At 44.6% G+C, this 19,468-nt stretch overlaps 1 protein-coding gene across 1 annotated transcript; it reads right to left on the bottom strand.

The window, feature by feature from the left end:
* Positions 1 to 1,585: 1,585 nt before the first annotated feature.
* On the bottom strand, positions 1,586 to 14,330 carry COCH (cochlin). Its single transcript, XM_037037606.1, has 12 exons — positions 14,252 to 14,330; positions 13,889 to 13,945; positions 13,749 to 13,799; positions 11,558 to 11,714; positions 10,858 to 10,991; positions 10,324 to 10,386; positions 10,038 to 10,082; positions 9,804 to 9,951; positions 6,707 to 6,810; positions 5,773 to 5,999; positions 5,075 to 5,591; positions 1,586 to 2,567 (listed from the first exon to the last, which is right to left on the bottom strand). The coding sequence occupies exons 2-12, from the start codon at positions 13,920 to 13,922 to the stop codon at positions 2,392 to 2,394; spliced, it is 1,656 nt and encodes a 551-aa protein (XP_036893501.1). The 5' UTR covers positions 13,923 to 13,945; positions 14,252 to 14,330; the 3' UTR covers positions 1,586 to 2,391.
* Positions 14,331 to 19,468: the final 5,138 nt, after the last annotated feature.

A 19,468-nucleotide genomic window follows, 5' to 3' on the forward strand; every position in this document is an offset into this window, starting at 1 on the left:
TGCTTCTAGGATTCTCTCCTTCATTTTAGTCTTGGCTAATGTAATTATGATGTGCCTTGGTGTGTTCCTTCTTGGGTCCAACTTCTTTGGCACTCTCTGAGCTTCCTGGATTTCCTGGAAGTCTATTTCCTTTGCCAGACTGGGGAAGTTCTCCTTTATTACTTGTTCAAATAAGTTTTCCACTCATGGCTGTTTCTTTCCCCCTTCTGGTACCCCTATAATCCGGATGTTGGAACGCTTAAAGATGTCCTGGAGGTTCCTAAGCCTCTCCTCATTTTTTTGAATTCTCATTTCTTCATCCCTTTCTGGTGGGATGTTTTGTTCTTACTTCTGGTCCATTCCATTGATTTGAGTTCAGTTTCCTTTCCATCACTATTGGTTTCCTGTGCATCTCCCTTCATTTCAATTAGTTTAGCCTCCATATGTTCCTCTAATTTGTGACTATGTTCCTCTAATTTGTGACTGTACTCTACCAGTTCTGTGAGCATCCTGATAAATAGTGTCCTGAATTGTGCTTCTGAGAGGCTGGCAATTTCTCAGTCGCTTAGAGTTATTGGCTCTGGGACTTTGAGTTCTTCTTGCACCATCTTTTGGGCTGTTTGTGCCTGTTCCATAGCAGGATCAAAGCCCTAAAGTGTTGACTAGAACAGGGCAACTAAGTCGCTGGGTTGTGACGCTGTATGTGGGGGCGGGGTCAAAGAGGGACTATGGCATCCTGTCTGCCGCAGAAAAAGCATTTTTAAAAGGGCTTCTGATTAGAGCCAGGTTTTCCCTTAAGTTTACATTTTTAAGGAGTAGTTCTTTTGGCTGAGAATCTATCTTTTGTATTGGGAGAGATCATGTTGTTAAACCCATTTTAGTTATACAGAAATCTTGTGTTACATAAATTCATGTCTGCCACTTTTTATGCGGGGTGGGGGCAGTTCATTTGTCTTCCCATACTCCATTTTACCAAATTGTTTATTTAGCGTCAAAGCCAGTTATGGTTAGACTCAAAGATTAACTGAGATTAACTCAAAGATTAAGTACATATATCATTCCAGCCAGTTAACACAGTTTTGAGGTCAACTGGTTGTAAACTGTTCGGGTGGAATCGGTGAGTGTGTGATGAGAGAGAGGTTGCGCATTTGGACAATGGGAAGGGTAGGTTCTATTTTAGAGAAGGTAGGCAGGGTGGTGGGATGATAGCACCTCTCTGCCTGAGGGTAAGTTCTTGGTGATGATGATAATTACATTAACAAAATTCTGATCACTTTTCTTAGGAACCAATTTCTCAAGCATGTTTAAGTAAATACAATGTCAATTATAAAACATTGCTGTTGAACCAAGTAACCACAAGCATCTTGTGCTCTTTAATCTGGTAGTGAGTGGCTGTGTATAATGTCCAGAGCAGTAGGCATTCAATAATTGAATGAAAGCAAAGCATTTCAATCTTACTGCATGATTTAAAAATATATATATATATAGTTGGTCTTTCTGCTATAGAAAGACCAATGTAGAATTTTGAATGTAGAATTTTTGAATGTAGAATTTTTACCATGCCCTATGGCAAGAGACACTTAGAAAAAAATAAAGGTAAGACAGCTTAAATAGTCACTAGCAATTTTATTGCTTAAATATAGTAAAACTATAATATTTTTCCTACAATCTATTTGAAATATGTGCTTAAAGCTAAATGTTTAAAGTACAAATTTACCAACTTAACATTTTTTAGCACACAGGTGACTTTTAAAGTACAAGTTGTATATGTCTATACACATAAAAATTAAGGATATAAATAGAAAAATACTAGGCAATCTTGCTATCTTTAGTGTCATCTTCCCATTATAACTTACTATGAAAATACAAAAAAAGGCCTGATAGCTAATTCCCTTCCCTTCCATTTCATCTGTAATTGTGACTTTTTAATATACTAAGTAACAACTATTACTGGTTTAAGGGAACACCTACTTGGGTCAAGATAATTTATATTTGAACTAAAAGAGCTGTTTTCTGTTTAAGTTTTTCATTTTACTTATGTATTTCATACAGAATGATAAAAAAGAATGTTGCTTTTGGGCTATGTACCAGATTCTTTTATTGAGCTATGGAATTTGCAAGTCAACACATTTAATATGCTTTTTAGAGTAGAACTCTTTAAGGTTTTAACCCACAATATATCCCTTTTCCTGAGTTCCTAAGGGGCATGATTATGAAGCCTCAGCAGAGTCAACAATTAAGTCTAAATTGTAATTAGAATCTAGTAGCTTTAAATGAATGCTTATTTGCTTAAAACAGCTGTTGGCATCTTTAATATAATACTTTTGTATCTGATCCTAATATGCGCTATAGTATTCAGTATTATGAAAATGTTCCCTTGCCCTTTTTCTTTCAGTTTTCAAAATGTCACCATTATTGCTGGGATTCTAAGAAATCTCTGCAAATGCCCCTGATGACATCGGAAACGATTGGTTCTAGTCCCGTGAACTCTCTCGTGAAGAAAGCATGCGACTCCTTTGGTTTAGAGGCCATATCTTTCAGGTCATCCAGAGGTGCCCAAGCCACACCAACAGAGAAGATGGTGATACCTACAATGGAAATATAAGGAATAAAAACCAAGTTCTAGTCTACATGTAAAATTATGTGTATATATATTTTTCGTACATTAGGACATACTTTGCAGAGGAAACTGGTAATATCTGAAGAACTAAATCCCCAGTAGCCAATTGTTAGGTAGGTTTTAACGGTTTTTGTGCTAAAAATGATAAACGGTTTAGTCAAATCCAGAAGCTTTACTGTCAATGTAATTAACTGACAGTAAACAGACAAATGATCACTGACAAAAATGTTTGATAAAGTTCAATGTCCATGTACGGCAGCCAGAAGTAAAATTTTCTTGACTTGATAATATCTTTTTTAAAAGATTTTATTTATTTTTAGAGAAAGGGTAAAGGAGGACGAGAAATATCACTGTGTGGTTGCTTCTCCAGCGCCCCCTATTGGGGACCTGGCCTGCAACCCAGGCATGTGCCCAGACTGGGAACTGAACCAGCAACCCTTTGGTTCTCAGGTCAGCACTCAGTCCACTGAGCCACACCAGCTAGGGCTGATAAACAATATCTTTAAAAACAAAACAAAAACCCTACGGCAAACATAAAGCTTTCCCTCAGATTGGTATGAGAAAGTACTGTGTGCTCTCAGCACTTCAGTTAACCATTATAGTGGAGTCAAGCCAGTATAACAGAGCAAGGAAGAATGGGATACGTAAATGGTTAGGGTTTTCTAAAGTGGCATTGTCTGAAGGAACGGTGACTAGTACTTTGAATAATAACTTTCTTCTGTTTTAGTCTTTTATCTAAATTAGTCTGTCTTTTAGATATCTTTTATCTACATTGCATGCTGAAAATTGTCCATCTTTAATCCCAAAGCAAAAATCTGGTAGATAAAAACAGCCAAAGAGAAATGCCTGTGAGGCATTCTACCTGCATTCCCTTGAGCAACTAGAAGACTTATTTCAAAGTACATTTTGGCCAGGGTGCTATTCCATTAGTTTGATTCACTTCAATCCCAGTTGTAAAAGCAGTGGTTTAGTAGATTTTTAGCGCAAACTACCATCTATCGTTCCAGATGAAATTCCCCATAACATTTTGAGAATTTCTGAAATAGCTACACCCCCCTTCTAGTGGTTTACAGTGCTCAGAGTTATGAATGCACAAGATATAAATGAAGCAGATGATGTAAAAGCCACTTGAAACAAATCACCACCAGCTTGTACCTCTGGCAGAAGAAAAAAGTCAAAATTTTCCTCCCTCTTAGTTTTTCTCACTTGCAATTCTGCATTCAAGCCCAGATTGTTTAGCTCAGGACTTGTATACAATCATAGTTAAAAGAATACAAAAATGGTTGTGACCTAGCCCAGAAAGCCTACTCTGTGTGTCTGGCTTTTATTAACTTTTGTATTTAATTCTGATACCACCAAAGAATTTTCATGAAAATAGTGTGGCCCAACCTCTTGAAGTTCAATTAAGGAAAGTACATTTGAATTGATCAAGTTCACTTTAGCTTGAATCCAGTTGTGTTGACCATAACTTAGTTCAGTAAGCTCCATTTTTAAGGGGTACGATAGCAAACAGGTCTCCAACATAGCTTAGTTGCTGATGTGTAAAATAATGCCAGATGTACAAAAATAAGACTGTGGGTGTATCAGTTCTTAAAAAAATGATTCCATCAGTATTTATAAAAGTGCGTAAATGCACTGGCAGAGGTACTAATGTGCAAAAAGAACAAGGTTTGTCATTAGCAATTAAATAGGGAGAAAGAAGTGCAGAAGAGTATAAAAAGATGGAAGGCTGCTGCTAATCCCACCCCCACACCTGCCACCACCACCAAGTGAGCATGTTTATTCTTTAAATATTATTGGGCTCCAGTCACTGAATTTCATCCCAGGAAGGGTACCCTCAGCTTCTTGTTAGCCTATCTGATCTCAGCACACCCAGGGACCTTTGCCAAAAGTAATATTAAGGTTGGGGTAAGAGAAAAAAATTTCATACTCTTTTTTTTTTTTAACATCAGAGTATGTTTCCATTATTAAGGAAAAAAACAAGGGAGTTTAGATGGAATAGATTTAAAATCATTGTGGCCCTATGACCTTAGAAAACTCATACCAGCCTGAAAACTACTTTTAAAGAAAAGGGTAAGTTATGAAATAGATTCATAGCAAATGACAGTCAACCGATGGGGAGCAGGGGTGGGTGTATTCCAAGTTGAGTCAAATGTGAGGACCTATACATGTCCATGACACTGGGACGTGGTTCTCGTATTTCCCCAGTGAGACGGTGGTCGCGAGTGTGGACTCGGCCAGACTGCCTGGGTCTGAATGCTGGCCTCGCTGCTGTGTGTTTGGCAGAAGTTTGTTTTTGTATCTGGAATGAGAGTAGAGCTGCCTTGACAAAAATCAGTTAGTGTTGGGCAAAGCTTTAAGAACATGACTGTAGTTGCTTATTCAGTGAAATAAATTCATAAGTCTATATTTCCCTGGAAAATTCACTGGACCCTGCCTCCAGTTCCCTGCCCAGACCAACAGCAAGGACCTTACCTGCATCGTGGGCAGCAGCAGCAGGGCCCCGCACATCATCATAGGACTGCCCATCTGTGACAATTACCAGGAAATTCTTGTTGGGGCTGTCCCTCACGGGGCCAAACACGTTCCTCACTGTGAAGGCAATGGCATCACCAGTAGCTGTGCCACCACTCATGTAGCGGATGCTCCTGATAACCGCTAGGACATTTTCTTTGGTGTTGTAGTCCGTGAAACTGAATTCTGTGCGCTGATCGTAGGTGAACTGGACAGCAGCTATCTTGGCACCAATGTCTGAGATTTCAAAAGTCTTGGCTATGTTGGAAACAAACTCAAGCATGAGGCGGAAATTACTGTCTCCAACACTGCTAGAGCCATCAATTAGAAAGGCAATGTTCACTGAGTTATAGCACGTCTTGCTGCACATCATTTGCTCATGAGTGCAGAGCTTCTGTACCAGAGGCTTTACATACTTTGTGGTGCCAAACCAGTTGGGCATGTGGTAAGAGAAGAAGCCATTACTGCGACAGACGGCCTAATGTGGGGGAAGGGGAAGACACAAAAGATATCCAAAGGGATCAGAACTTACTTTTTAGAAGTGAAAACATTAAATCTTGAATGTTCAAAGTCAATCCAGATATGGGCTAGTCAGCACTATTCCTCAAGGTCCAAAGTGGAATCACTACCATAACAGAAGACGCCCTTCATTTCCTTACCTTATCAACAAATGCAACATCCTGAACCATCCCCAGTTCTTCAGGGATGGGCTTGGCCACAGAAACTATAAATACGTTGACACCAAACTCTCTAGCCACAATGCCTGCTTCCTCAATGTCATCAGAAGGCCAGCCATCAATAAATACCACCGCCACTTTGGGGATCCCTTTTCTCACTCCAGCGTCCGCTGTGAAGAATTTCTGGGCAGTATGCTTCAGAGCTTTTCCTAGGTTTGAAAAAGAAGCAAAGGGGAACCACCACTGCTCAAATGACATTTGTATTTCCCTGTACCAACTCAGTGCCACCTCGTTTAAGAATTTAACTTACATAGAACCTGGTTCTATAATACATGCATAAGGTAGGAAAGTCTAACCATCTGTCAGGCTTTTTTTTTTTTGTCTCCACATTACTTACCCCATCACTTCCCCAAAGCCTCACATTTCCTTCCCTTACATCAGTCATCCGGCAGAAACAGACAACGCTCCCACTCCTGTACCTGTGCTCTGCATCCTGCCTTGCTGGCTGATGACTACATCTAATGTCTCAGAACAAGCCCCCGCCTTTCTGAGGGTCCCTAGTGCTACTCTAGTTTTGTATACCACATCTGCATTCATTAAGTCTGCTGATCTTTGCTGCTTTTTAGCATTCCAAACAGGTACTTCTCTAAAGTGACATCTGCCCTATTTGGCATGAGGATTATAAATCACAATGCTTTATATATGCTTTTTAATGTGCAATTTCAATTAACCTTTTGGTATATTTTCCATTAAAGATTGAGTATCTCAGATGATTGAGTGCACATCTAGCCAAGATTCCAGTGACAGGAAGAAGAGTTTCCCATTTCCTTACGTAAAACAGCATGACACTGTTTTACAACACTGACCATTCATAACCCTCTCCTGCGTTATATCCCAGGTGCCAGAGTCCACTCACCTGTGTTGGAATTACCCCCTCGGAAACCTACTTCCTTTATGGCAAACAAAACATCTTTGGCTGATGTAAAGTTTTTCAAGTAAAATTCTATTTTAGGATGTTCACTAAGTGAAAAAATGGAAAAAAATGTCAGAGAGAATTGGGAAAGGAAAACAAGCAATGTAATATACCTGGGCAATGTCTAGGTTGTTTCTTTCTTAATCTCGCATTGCATCATCAACTAAGGCGTTGCATCCTTACTTGAATTACTAGGGATCTTTCAGAAATATAAGAAAAACAACTGCCACCTTGAGGATTTACTATATTCTGGTAATATACTGTGTGTTATATATATTCTATCTCATTTCATTATAACTCTATAAGGTAGAAGTTATTTCCCTATCATATAAAGAAACAGGCTCAGAAGAACATTTGGGTAATTTTCCCAACAAAACACATCACACTTTAAGTTCAGATTTGTTTGGCTGTGACGTCCATGCCCAAACTCTATGGAGCACCCGAAGCCAGGCGGGCTCAGGGCCCTGGGCCAAACAGAAGCCGGCCAGGTGTGAGGCTGGGCCTGCTCCACTGGGGGCCCTGCAAACGCTGCACAGTCCAGGCCTGTGAACCCAGGTTTCTGGTCAGAGGAGGCTGCTTCAGTGACGCTAAGGCCAGTGTTTCACAAAAAAGAAAAGTTACAATGAAATGCATTATAAAGTACTATAATATTGAATTTTTCTGATAATAAGTGATATTGACATTTGTTCATCTTAAAATTTTGTGTATGGTAAGGGGTTTGGGATTTTCCATATTTAATAGTAAAAGTAGTACAGCTCACTTTTATACTTTGTTCATTAGAGACCATGGTGAGTAAAAAACAGCTAACGTACAATTAAGTTATCAGAGAGTCCATATTTCATAAATGCAAAACTTTTAAGATCCTAATATTATCAATGGCCATTAAGTCAGGGTTTCTGAGGGACAAGCATAGACCTGATTGTATTACTGCATACCTGATGGTGTGATTTCTGTATAACTCATGGAATATTGGGTCACAAAATCAGACTTCATGGGTTGATAATCTCACTTTTATGGCTACGTTTCAGCTATCCAAATTATGATTTATGATTTTAATTTTATGGTCAATTTTCAACTATCCCAATTAGTCTTATTATTACCTCCTTAATGATATATTGTTATCATTCTATCAGTATATCAAGTAGAAACTCCTGATATAGTTGTTTTTAAAATAGAGAAACTATAAACCAGGAAGTTCATAGAAAAGCTAGTCTTTGTATGAGTCTACAGGGTAGTGTAGTTTTCATCTTAAAGACGAATTCATTAAAAATAGCAGAGGAAAAATATAAGAAAAGTATTATGGGGAATTTGCCATATGGATATTACAGTGTACAATAAACCTACAATAATCGAAGCATTGTAGAACAGATAGAAGAAGGAGCAAATAGATTAGCCCTGGCTGGTGCGGCTCAGTGGATTGAGCACCAGCCTGTGAACCAAAAGGTCGCCAGTTTGATTCCCAGTCAGGGCACGTGCCTGGGTTACAGGCCAGGTCCCCAACTCGAGGTGCACAAGAGGCAACCACCCATTGACATTTCTCTCCTCTTTCTCCCTCCCTTCCCTTTTTCTAAAAATAAATAAAATCTTAAAAACAAACATAAAAAGTAGGAAACAGACTAAAGAAACAGACTTGCCTATAAACTTGTACGTAAAATTGATATCATAAACCAATGGAATCAGAACCTCATTTTTTAAGGTGTGAAACAAATTGTTAAATCATGTAGAAAATAACAAAGTTAAATTTTCGCTCCAAAAAGATCTGTCTAAATTAAGCACCAATTTAAACAAATAATATAAGAACAAATGAAATATAAGTTACTATTTCTAAGAGTAGTGGTGACACCCTTACACACTGCTAATAGTAGTTTAAACTGAATCAACTTTCTAGAAAGCAACTTCACTGTTTATTTCAGGGTCCTTAAAAAATAATCAGAACCTTCTGACCTGCCCCGACTCCTAAGGATCCAGCCTAATCAGAGGTGAGGCGCAGACACCACACAGGCGTGCATTGCTGTGGGCGGTGCGACCATGAATCATCAACAGAAGAATGGCCAGATAGTCGTGCAAAGTAACATGAAACGTTATTTTTTGAAGAATATTTGTGATATGGTAAAATGTTCAAAACACCCAGGGATGAAAGAAAAAAACAGAATATAAAACTTTTTTTTAACAGTCTGAGCTTTTAAAATCAGGGAATACCCTCTTGTCCTGGCCAGTGTGGCTCAGTTGGTTGGAGCATCCTACCATAAACTGAAAGGTCGCTGGTCCGATTCTTGGTCAGGGCACATGCCTAGTTTGTGAGTTCAGGCCCCGGTCTGGGGCGTGTATGAGAAGCAACCAATCAATGTTTCACTCACATCAATGTTTCTCTCCCCCTCCTCTCCCTCCCTTTTCCCTCTTTCTAAAATCAATACACATGTCCTCAGGTGAAGTTAAAAAAAACTGTGTTAAGAAATACCCTCCTATCTACAATCAAATATTTTCTTAACACACTGAAAAGAAGTAACAGATTCTACAGTGATTATCTCTGGAGGTTATGTTTGGGAATTTTTTCTTTGTGCTTTATATGTTTTTCAAGGTTTTTATAATATACATCAATAAATATTATTTTTAATGAATAAAACAGAAAGGTCAAGCTTCAGATCTCCAACAAGGGAATATGGAAACAGCTAAAAAGAATAACAGGATGTGGGGAGGAACAGACATATCACTGTCTATTCTGTCTATTCTTCCTTTAATGAAGAGAAATTAGGAACCGAGCAGAGTAGATGTGCAGAGGTAATTGTATGAGTAACAAGACCCTTCAGTCTACCTTCTGGTCCTCAAATAGCATATAATTATCTAAACCCTTTTATTCCAGAAATGAAGCACTTAGACCTACCCAGTCTGCTCGGACAGTCTTAGATCCTGATTTTATAGTTTGGGAATCCCGGTTGTCCAGAACTCATAGGTTTATATGGAACTGAAATGAATGCACCTACTAAAAGGACTGATCATTTATCATCATCCAAGTCTCCTCCAATTATAACAAGGTTGGTACCTGGCTTGAACAAGGCCCACGTGTGGTCCTTCTGTTCCAATTCCCAGCATCAAAGCCACTTTCCCGACAAAATTCTTCTGTAGATTAAATCGGCGCTGCCCAATATTAAAACTTCCATCAATCAGAAACGCAATGTCTGCTTTACACTCTGTGAAAAAGAAGTCTTTCTGTCAGCAGTTTCAAGAGGTGGGGGGGAAGAATATTATCTTCCCAAATGGGCAAGTGGACTCCTACCTTTATTGCCAGCTTTCTTGTCCGGTGTTTTCTTTAGTCGTTTGCCTAAAACAAAGGAAGCCTTTGGCATTAGCAAAAGGAAGCAGTTCCATAGCAAGAAGCCCACAAGGAGTATCATTCTTAAGACTTCTTTGAAAAATTAATTTCCTAATGACCGTCTGGATTGGGGAAGCAACGCCCAACAGCGAAACAAGTCAGGAAGGCAGAAGGCCCACACAGTTCCTGTGTCTGCCGTCCAGGACTTCCCAGTGCTGTGTCAGGCAACCACAAGCTCCACATTTCCTACCTGCTGGTGGATGTGCTGTGGACACCGCTTGTCCTGTGGCTTCCTGGGTAGCGCTTTTGCCTTCTGTTAAAATAAAGGGGAGGCTGTTTTTCCTCTTCATTTTTTATCATCAAAGCATAATGACTCTAATTTAGGGTCCCATAGGATGATAAATATAATAGACTGATGGTAATTGCAGCAATAACGGCTGCATTCTGATTTCAAAGAACCAAAATGGATTCTCATCTATTAGGTCACATTTTAAAAGGATCACCAAAAATGAGTTCACATTCATCCACTCATTTTTTGATGTCGTGTTACTTGGCAAATGTCAGGGCATTCTGATTACAGGCCATTCACATCTCCATTGCCATCTTCTGAGTGGGCCCTTGACCCTTTGGGTCCCCTGACTCTAACCTATAGTTGACCCCTTCAGTCTTGATCACAGGTTTTTCCACTGAAGTCAAAGAGGTTGGGCTGAGAAAAGCAAAAACTTTTGGGGGGGGTGGGGGGACAACATTTACACAAAAGAAAGAACAATGTAATTGCACCTACTTGTCACTGTGAAAGAAGCAGACCATCTGGAAAGTGACTGAGACTGGATGCCATGGGCAACTACTGAGGAATAGTTTTCTCGACCCGGGAGGCTGTAGACTCTCACAGGTCCCCCGGCGTTGCTGATTACCCCCCTGCAACACAAGAATCACAGCCGGGAGTCTATGCACACTTTTCAGGGGCATCTGACGGACTTGTGCCATGCTGCCTCTATTGCTTTGATTAACTGAGAAAATAGTTCAGCAGGAAAGCCATCTAAAGATGCTGCCAGCCTTATAATAAACTTGCTTACACAGGTGCAAAATCTGCCTGGGAAAGTGTTTTTGTGCTGTCAAGCTTACGTGTAATAAGAATACACTTGTAATGTGTTCCCTCATCTGTAAAATGGAGTAAGATTGTACCTACTTTGTACAGTGGTAGAGTTGTTACGGAACTTAAAATCATGGCTGGCACACAGAAAAACTCAGTGATATATTACATGATGAGCAGTCTGTTTCAGAATCATAGAAATCTAGCTATCAAGAAATAATGCAATTTGCCTTTGGTCAGAAAGCTTTCCTGTGCAGCTGGTGTTGAAGGACATTCAGGAAAACCTTAAAAATATATCCATATTCTATAGCACCAAAAGAAAGAAAAGATGGCTAGGGAGGGAAGGAAAATCACACTTGCATTTCTCTCCCCTTGGTGTGTTTGGGCTTACCTGTGGACAGCGGCGCCACATATGCTTGACACAGAAGCATATACTATGTTCCCAAACACGGAGAATTCCTCAAGAGGGCAGCCCCCTGGGCAGAGGACATCTGCTTTCTCTTTCCTGATGTCCAGGCCTCTGGTAAAGCACGTGATAGCAATGGGAACTGAAGAGTAAGGAGGGAATGTAATAACCATTCTAGGACCTTTGGGGCAGTGTTGGTGGGGGAACTAGGAGATGAGATTGATGTTTTACTTCCCTAATTTTGACGTTTCTTGTTAGGAAGATTGACTTCTGTACTGTCCCACACCATTCCAGATTTTAGCAAGCCAAAAGTTAGTTTTCCAATTTAATTTAGCCCCCAGCCACTATAAAGTCTAACTGGGGCACTTTCTCAGTCCTTATCAGTTTGAAAATACGTAATTGGAACTATGTCAGAATTATAAAATAAGAATCACTGGCTGTTTATTAACTTTAGTAACATAGAAATCTCACTTCTGAGGACAACTGTGTAGGTAGTTTCCTGAGGGCAATGGAACTACGTCTGGGTGGAGCCTGAGAGGAGCACTCTCACAGACACAGGCACCAGGCACCGACCTCTCCAGTCATCCTGAGCTTCAGAGGCCCATTTATTCCGGCATCTTTGAGATACATCAATTTAAGCAAAGAGTAAAAAGATGCCTCTCTTTACTGAATGTCATTTAGCTCAATCACTCATTTTATGGATGAAGAAATGAAAGCCATGGGGTTAATTTGCCCAAGGTCACACAGCACGAGGACCATTCTGCAATTTGTGCAGGACAGGAAACAGGGAAGTGAGTCCCTTTGGAAGGGAGCGTTATCATCTGAACTGAACCTGTTTATTTCTGTTCCAGATCTGCCCAGAGAGCCACAGAAAGCACTGTTAATACTCTCGAGTTTTACATGGTCAAGCCGACTAACAAAGAACCAGAGGTTTTACTACAGAAGGTGTTAGGTACAGATGTTAGGTATGCCCTTGGCAACGTGTAACAGATACCATAACAGAACACGTTGATTCATCCACTTACTGTAAACATTCAATTTAGAATAATGTTATTAAAGACTATTTTCTAAACACAGGAAACTGTGGCGATCCAAACCTTTTGAAACAGATGTTAATTTTATTTTTTAAAAAACCAAGGTTTTTCCAAGACAGAGTAGTACTGTCTGGTCATATTGCCCAGTTGAGTGGCCTGCTTCCAACAAAGACCCTCCTCTAGAGCCCTCTGCTCTGGGCTGCACCCTGCCTTGTACGTGCCCCTGGAAAGGAAGGCAGGAACCCAAGGACAATGCCAATCCCTTAGCTATGAAACACTCTAGGTTGCTGGGGAAATAAAAATCCTTACCAAACACGGCAGCTTCACACCTCTTATCAAACAGCCTCAGTTCTTCCTCCCATTTCTGATGGCATCAGACAAGTCACCTCTATCTGTCAACACTGGCTTTAGCGAAAGAGTGTTGGGGGAGGGGGCAGCTGGGGTGCTGAATACAACCGGGTGCAATTCTTACCTTCATTTCTCCTTTCAAGGAAAACAAAGCATAGATTTTGGGAAAGAGTTTGCCTTTTATGGTGTAGGAAGCACGCCGAACCATACACCCATACTAGGATTTCTACACGTAGAACAAACTAAAAAGACTCTCAAATACTGCCTTTTATAGGGAACACTCCTAGAGACGCGGTCAGGGGTCAGACAAGGTGGGACACCGACGTAAGCCTGGTTCTTTCTGTCAGCCCTGAGAGTCTGAAGTCGAGTCCAGCAGGTTTCCCCTGGCTCCAAATGGTTGCGGAACACCGGGACGAGTCAGTCCCCCCACCTTCTGTGGGGCTCAGTGAATACCCCACGCCTTGACCTTCCGCTGTCGCAGCTCGGCCAGCCCGAAGCTCTAGGGCTGTGAGGGTGGACGGGGAGCAGGGGAGGGTTCCTTCTCCGCGCCTTGGAAGGACCATCGCCTTCGGACCCGGGGGGACCCCCTCGCGTGGGAGAACCGGGTACGCCGGGGTCGGAGGGCTGTGGGCACGCGTGGGGGCGCGCTGGAGGCCGCTCCAACCTGCGCGCGCTCCAGCCCCGCCCGTGCGCAAGGTCCCGGGGCGCCACCTGGGCGCGCCTACCTGCGGGCCCTCCGCCCCTCCCGCCTCCCAGCCCGAGCCAAGCTTCCCCGACCGGACACCACCACTCACCGGGCCCCTCGCTGCCCACCGGCTCTGGCAGCTGCAGCAGCAGGCTCACACCTGCGATCAGAGGACAAGCGTGAGGGCCGGCTCCAGCCTCCCCCCTGCCTGGCGAGACAGAAAGGGGGCGGCGAGGGGCGCGGACCCACCGAGATAGAGGACGGGGCTCCAAGCTGCTGCCATGGTAGTGACGGGGCTGCGTGCACCTGGGGAAACAGAATGCGAGGGAGGCTCCGGCGACCAGGCACCGCTCGGAAACCCAGGCCCGGCGGAGGAGACCGGGGAGACTGCAGGGCCTCCGTCCCGCAGCTAGCCAACGCCCCCGCCCCCGGTCCCGGTCTGGAGGCGACCCTCCGGCTGCAGATCGAGCCCGACCCAGAATCGATGTGCAGCCGCGGGCCCGAGTGGAGGGTGAATTGTGCAGACAGGCAGACAAGCTGGGAGCGACGGGAGAGACGCGCGCACAGGCTCAGCCACCCGCACGCCCGCGCTAGACGCCCGGGGCTCTGCACCTGAGTCGGATCCGCCTCGCTGCGCCCGAGTGCGGAGAGCGCGGCTCCCGCGGCCGCTATAAAGGCAGGGCCGTGCGCATGAGCACTGTGCGGGGGGCACGCGGGGTGGGGGCCGGGCGGCGGCGTCCAGCTCCACCCTCACCCCCTCCCCGCCTCGAGGTGAGGCCCGCGCCCAGGCGCCTCTCCCCCGCGGCGCNGTGCAGCCGCGGGCCCGAGTGGAGGGTGAATTGTGCAGACAGGCAGACAAGCTGGGAGCGACGGAAGAGACGCGCGCACAGGCTCAGCCACCCGCACGCCCGCGCTGGACGCCCGGGGCTCTGCACCTGAGTCGGATCCGCCTCGCTGCGCCCGAGTGCGGAGAGCGCGGCTCTCGCGGCCGCTATAAAGGCAGGGCCGTGCGCATGAGCACTGTGCGGGGGGCACGCGGGGTGGGGGCCGGGCGGCGGCGTCCAGCTCCACCCTCACCCCCTCCCCGCCTCGAGGTGAGGCCCGCGCCCAGGCGCCTCTCCCCCGCGGCGCGGGGCTCGGCCACCTGGACGCCGCACGGGTCCCCAGGGGCGAGGCGCCCGGGCCGGAGTCAGAGTCCCAGGGACGCGGGAGCCGGCGTCAGAGGTGCGAGGACGCGTGAGGGGGGCGACAGGTACCCGCGCCTGGCCTGCGCTCGGGCCGGGGAGGCTGCCCGATGTGCGGCCCCTGCAGAGCCCGCCTCACGCGGCTCTGGAGTAACGGTGCCCCGCGCTCACTCCCCGATGGCGGGGCCTGGCGGCCCCTACCGGGGCCCCGGGCTCTGCTCCTCCCGGGCCCGGGAGGTGGCGCAGAGCCCGCAGGTCCACGCGGCCTCAGAACAAAACTTCCCAACTTCGTGCTCCGGAGTTCCTACTTCTAAATTAAAACCTACCTGGGTTTGACAAACGCATGCCCTGGATTTGTTAGAAACCCTGACAACTGATTGGTTATGCTTTGGACCTTAGAGATCCAGCCTTCCGACTCGGTTCCCGCTGGAGTGGGATGTCCCCCCACGGCTGCCTTTACTGTCACCGGGAGGGCCAAGCTTGTGAGGGGGCCCCCCGACCCTCCTCACAGTTGCCTTTTCTTCTTTTCTACGTCGGGACGGATTTATGCTGGGTTGCCTTGCCAAAACCCCAGACCTGGGAGTCTGTTGTCATTGCACAGAATCTCAGAATCTGTAAGTATTTATTATCTGTTAGGAGAGTGATACGCCACCAGGGAGCACTGACATTTTTTTCTCTTCATTCACATTGGTGACGCTTGAACTCTCAGACCACAGGCCATTTTGTCCCTTGGTATTGAAGTCACAGACCAGCGCTGTGATAATGTTTATTATCGAAGGTGAGCTTTGCGTGAGCCTTAACGGTCCCCAAAGCTCCCTACCGGGCTTCATCTGCAGAGCCCGCTGAGCTTGCAGATCCTGAGCGCCGTCTTGGAGCATTTGGATTCAGGAAGACTTGGAGTGTGGCTTGGGAGTTAGGTAATTCAGAGGTGTAGTCCAGGTTTGAGAATTACACCCTCCCAAACAGGATAATAACATTTTCCTTCCACTGGGGTAGGAGCAGCACTCTCTCTTGGGAATATATAACTTACTTTCCTCATTCATGATACTAATATGTCTTGGAGTCACCTAGTCTGTTGAATTCTTCATGGCGTTCCCAAGGGACCAGTCCTCCAAACCCTTCATCCGCAACCACTTGCTGCATTTAACAGCAAGAAGTCTAGATATTTTACAGATTGTAGTGGATCTCACAGCTTCCATTTCCTCCTTCCCTCTCATCTCAGAGTCACAGGTTTTGGCAGAATGAGCGCAGATCAGTGTATCCTATATTCTTGGCCACAAGGATGGATATGAACCTAATTTTGGCATGAGGATGAAAAGTGTTTTTGGACACTTCTTGGAAAGGTTCTCTCTCTGTGTGTGTCTCTCTCTTTCCCTCCTTCCCTCCCTGATAACTTTTTACAGGTGAAAATTGGAGAACGTACGTTCACGGGGAGTGTGAGTGACAGTCTTTTGGAACCACCCCCAGACCCGGGAGAGGAGGCATGATAATGCTCCTCACCCAGTTTTATTTAATCCAAAGAATAACCAACAACGTATATGTCAAAAAATCTATCCATTTCAGGGGTACAACTCCATGATTTTCGGTTAGTTTGCAGAGCTGTACAAGCAGTACCACCATTCAGATTCAGGACATTTCCATCACCGCCGAAAGGACCCCTCCCTCTGCCCACCGGCAGTCAGCCAGCCACCTTTCCCGCACTCAGCCCTCGGCACCTCTCATCTCCTTCCAGTCTCTATGGATTGCCTTTTATGGCCATTTCTTATCAATGGAATGATACAAAAATGTGGCTTGTTTCTGAGGTTCATCCATGTCATAGCATGCATGAGTACTTCCTTTTCATGGCTGAATAGTGTTCCCATGTATTTTGAATTAGAAAGCAAACATATCACCACCACTCGGAAGCCAGAGATTGAAGTGGTCTCACAGCTGCCTTCTTCTGGAATCAGTCAGTACTTGCAGCCGGCCACCAGGGGGGGATTGATTTCACTCCCTTTCCGACCTGAATGTCTTCTGCAGACAGAGACTAAATGACATTCGTGGACTGGGATGGGGGAGTTGATTCTTATTTTTTGGCAGCTTTAAAGATTTAGTGCCTTTCATAGTAGAGTGACCCTTTTCTTAGAGACCCACTAGTAATCTAGCCACCATGCCTGATGTTTTCCTGGGGAGATATATCAAGCCTTCGGGACAATTAAAACTGTCTTTTTCATTATTTAGTGAGATAGCAGGGTGGGATAAATGCCTTCAATGAGGTCATATGACAAACTGCCATGATGCTGCCACCCCAGAGCTCAGCAGGCAGGCAGGGGACCCGGTGGCTGCAGGGGTGTGTGCGTCCAGAAGTCTCGGCCGTGCCATCCTCCTGTGATGTAATTGCACTGAGCCACTTGGCAGAGTTGAAACTATGCAGCTATTTCCATGACTGACCTGGAGTCTGTGACTGCTAAAAAAAAAATACAGGAAATACCTCATTGAGTTTTGGGGTTATTTACTCAAAGATACATTTTAATTGTTTTGTTTTGAAGCATTTAAGAGAAGTCAGCCTTTATTTATTTTTCTGTTTGGAAAGGCCAACCAAGGAGGGTGGGGAGTGGAGGATGAGATTTCTAATTCTCACTTAGTTTGCCCCGCATGCTCACCGTAAGTGTGCTGAGGAAAAAAGCACGTGAACTTAAGAGGGAATTGCTTCTGCTCTGGAAATGTCTGAAGAGAGGCAAACTTAAAGGAAATCTGGGTACGTTTGACTTAAAAGACAGATTGTTAAAATTAGAGTTTTGTATTCAATTGGGTGACGTTTCAAGACATTGTGCTCCTGGGATGCCGGGTTAGTTTCTCATGCTTTAGTTCAGAGCTGTTGATATTCAGCATTCAGACTGACTCCCCACAGAGCGGTGAACTCCACTGGGCCACACAGTGGAATCACTGGGGGGAGCTTTAAAGCTGAATGAAGCCCATGTCCCGCCCCAGAGTCACGTGCCATTGGCCTAGATGGAGGCCAGGCCTCAGAGCGGTTCGAAGCTCTGCAGGCCGTTCTCAGGCACCGCCCAGGCTGCGTAACACTGACTGGGTGTTAGAGGGTGAGTGAGTAGTTGTGATTTTTCATTCTTCTTTCGTTATCTTGCTATTAAAATTTCACTTTAAATGTGCTGCTGTGTTCTCCTGATTTTTTTTTTTTTTTTTTAGTTTTTAAATGGAAGCATTTTTCGGACCTGCTGGTTTTTTTTTTAAAAAAACAGTCCTCAACAGAAAGGTTGAAAACTCAATTTCAAAAAATAATTTTCCTTGAGTGCGCCATCTGGTCCCATTTCTAACTTCGTGCACAATGGGCTGGCGTCGGCAAGGGAGCGAGCTGCCTCCAAAACTGGTCGCCTCCGCGGCATCTTCAGCCTCCGTGCTGCTGACAACCCAAGAGAGTTTCTCAAGAATAGCAGGGTTTATCTGATGGGATCTGGCTCATTACCTACACAGATAAGCTCTTAGTTCAGGGGTCCCCTCTCTGTTTGTTTTGACCTGAGTATGAATCAGTGTTATGCTGAAATTTGGGGGGTTTGTTGTTGGTCTTTTATTTATTTGAAGGAATATCAGTTCTGCCCCACCTCCTACCATTTAAACTCCCCTGTAGACTGATACTTAGCTAACGCCATCCACAGTCACTGGGTTCTATTTCAGTTAAGATGACCTGAAGGTGAGTTTGTTCTCTTAGGAAGTGTATATTTACTATGCAGTATTCCATAAGTTTCCACGATTGGTTACTGAGCATCATCAGTTCAGAAACTCCTGTCACTCAAGTTATCTGACCCACAGTGAAGTTTAGTGCTGGTCCAGTTTCCCTGAGTCCTTTTCATTGTTCCTGTCTAATACTAAGCAAGTGTGTACAGCTGGCCTTTCAGTGTTTGATGACTTCTGGCTACAGAGTGGAGGTCCACAGTCTCTGGGAAGTGAGAATTAACAAGTTGATCCACACATAGCCCTGTGACCACCAGCAATTATTTTCTTTTTCTGGGCCTCGGTTCCCTTTCCTAAGTAGAACAGGGACCGTCCTCTGGCCATGTTCTCTGCCTGGGCAAATGCTCCCAGGCTTCGAGGGGCCTGCTGTTCTCTGGGGTTTGGGAACGCCGGCTGTGCCAGCTGCCTTCCAGCTGTCCCTGGGCCCATCCTTCCCATCCTCCTCTCATTGCTAAACTGTGGCCCGGCTCACGCTCGTCCCTTATTTAACAAGAAGCAATGGAGGTCATTTTGCCACTGGAATGCCCCTGGGACTTCTCTCCTAAACAAGGAACACGAATTAGTTCTACAGGGCCAGCACATACCCCATGTCAGCTCCAAGGTCAAGAATCTAGCTGTCTTTGTTCAGAGCTCTACCCTGGTCCCCATCGAAGTGCCTAGCCCATAACAGGTACTCAAGAAATATTCGTTGAACGAATCTATCAGTCCTATTCTGTCTTGTCATTTGCTAACTTGTATTGACTTTTAAAACCTTTTTATTTTAGAACAGATTAAGGTCTACAGAAAAACTGATAGATACAATAGTGGAGTCCTCACATACTCTGCACCCGATTCCCCTATTAACAGCCTACAGTAGCATGGAACAGGGGTCACAGGAGTAAACCCACACTGACACACTATTACTGACCAAAGTGTG

This window comes from Sturnira hondurensis, unplaced genomic scaffold (assembly GCF_014824575.4).
Source record: "Sturnira hondurensis isolate 20B ecotype Veracruz unplaced genomic scaffold, ASM1482457v3 Scaffold0023357, whole genome shotgun sequence".
Lineage (NCBI taxonomy): Eukaryota > Metazoa > Chordata > Mammalia > Chiroptera > Phyllostomidae > Sturnira > Sturnira hondurensis.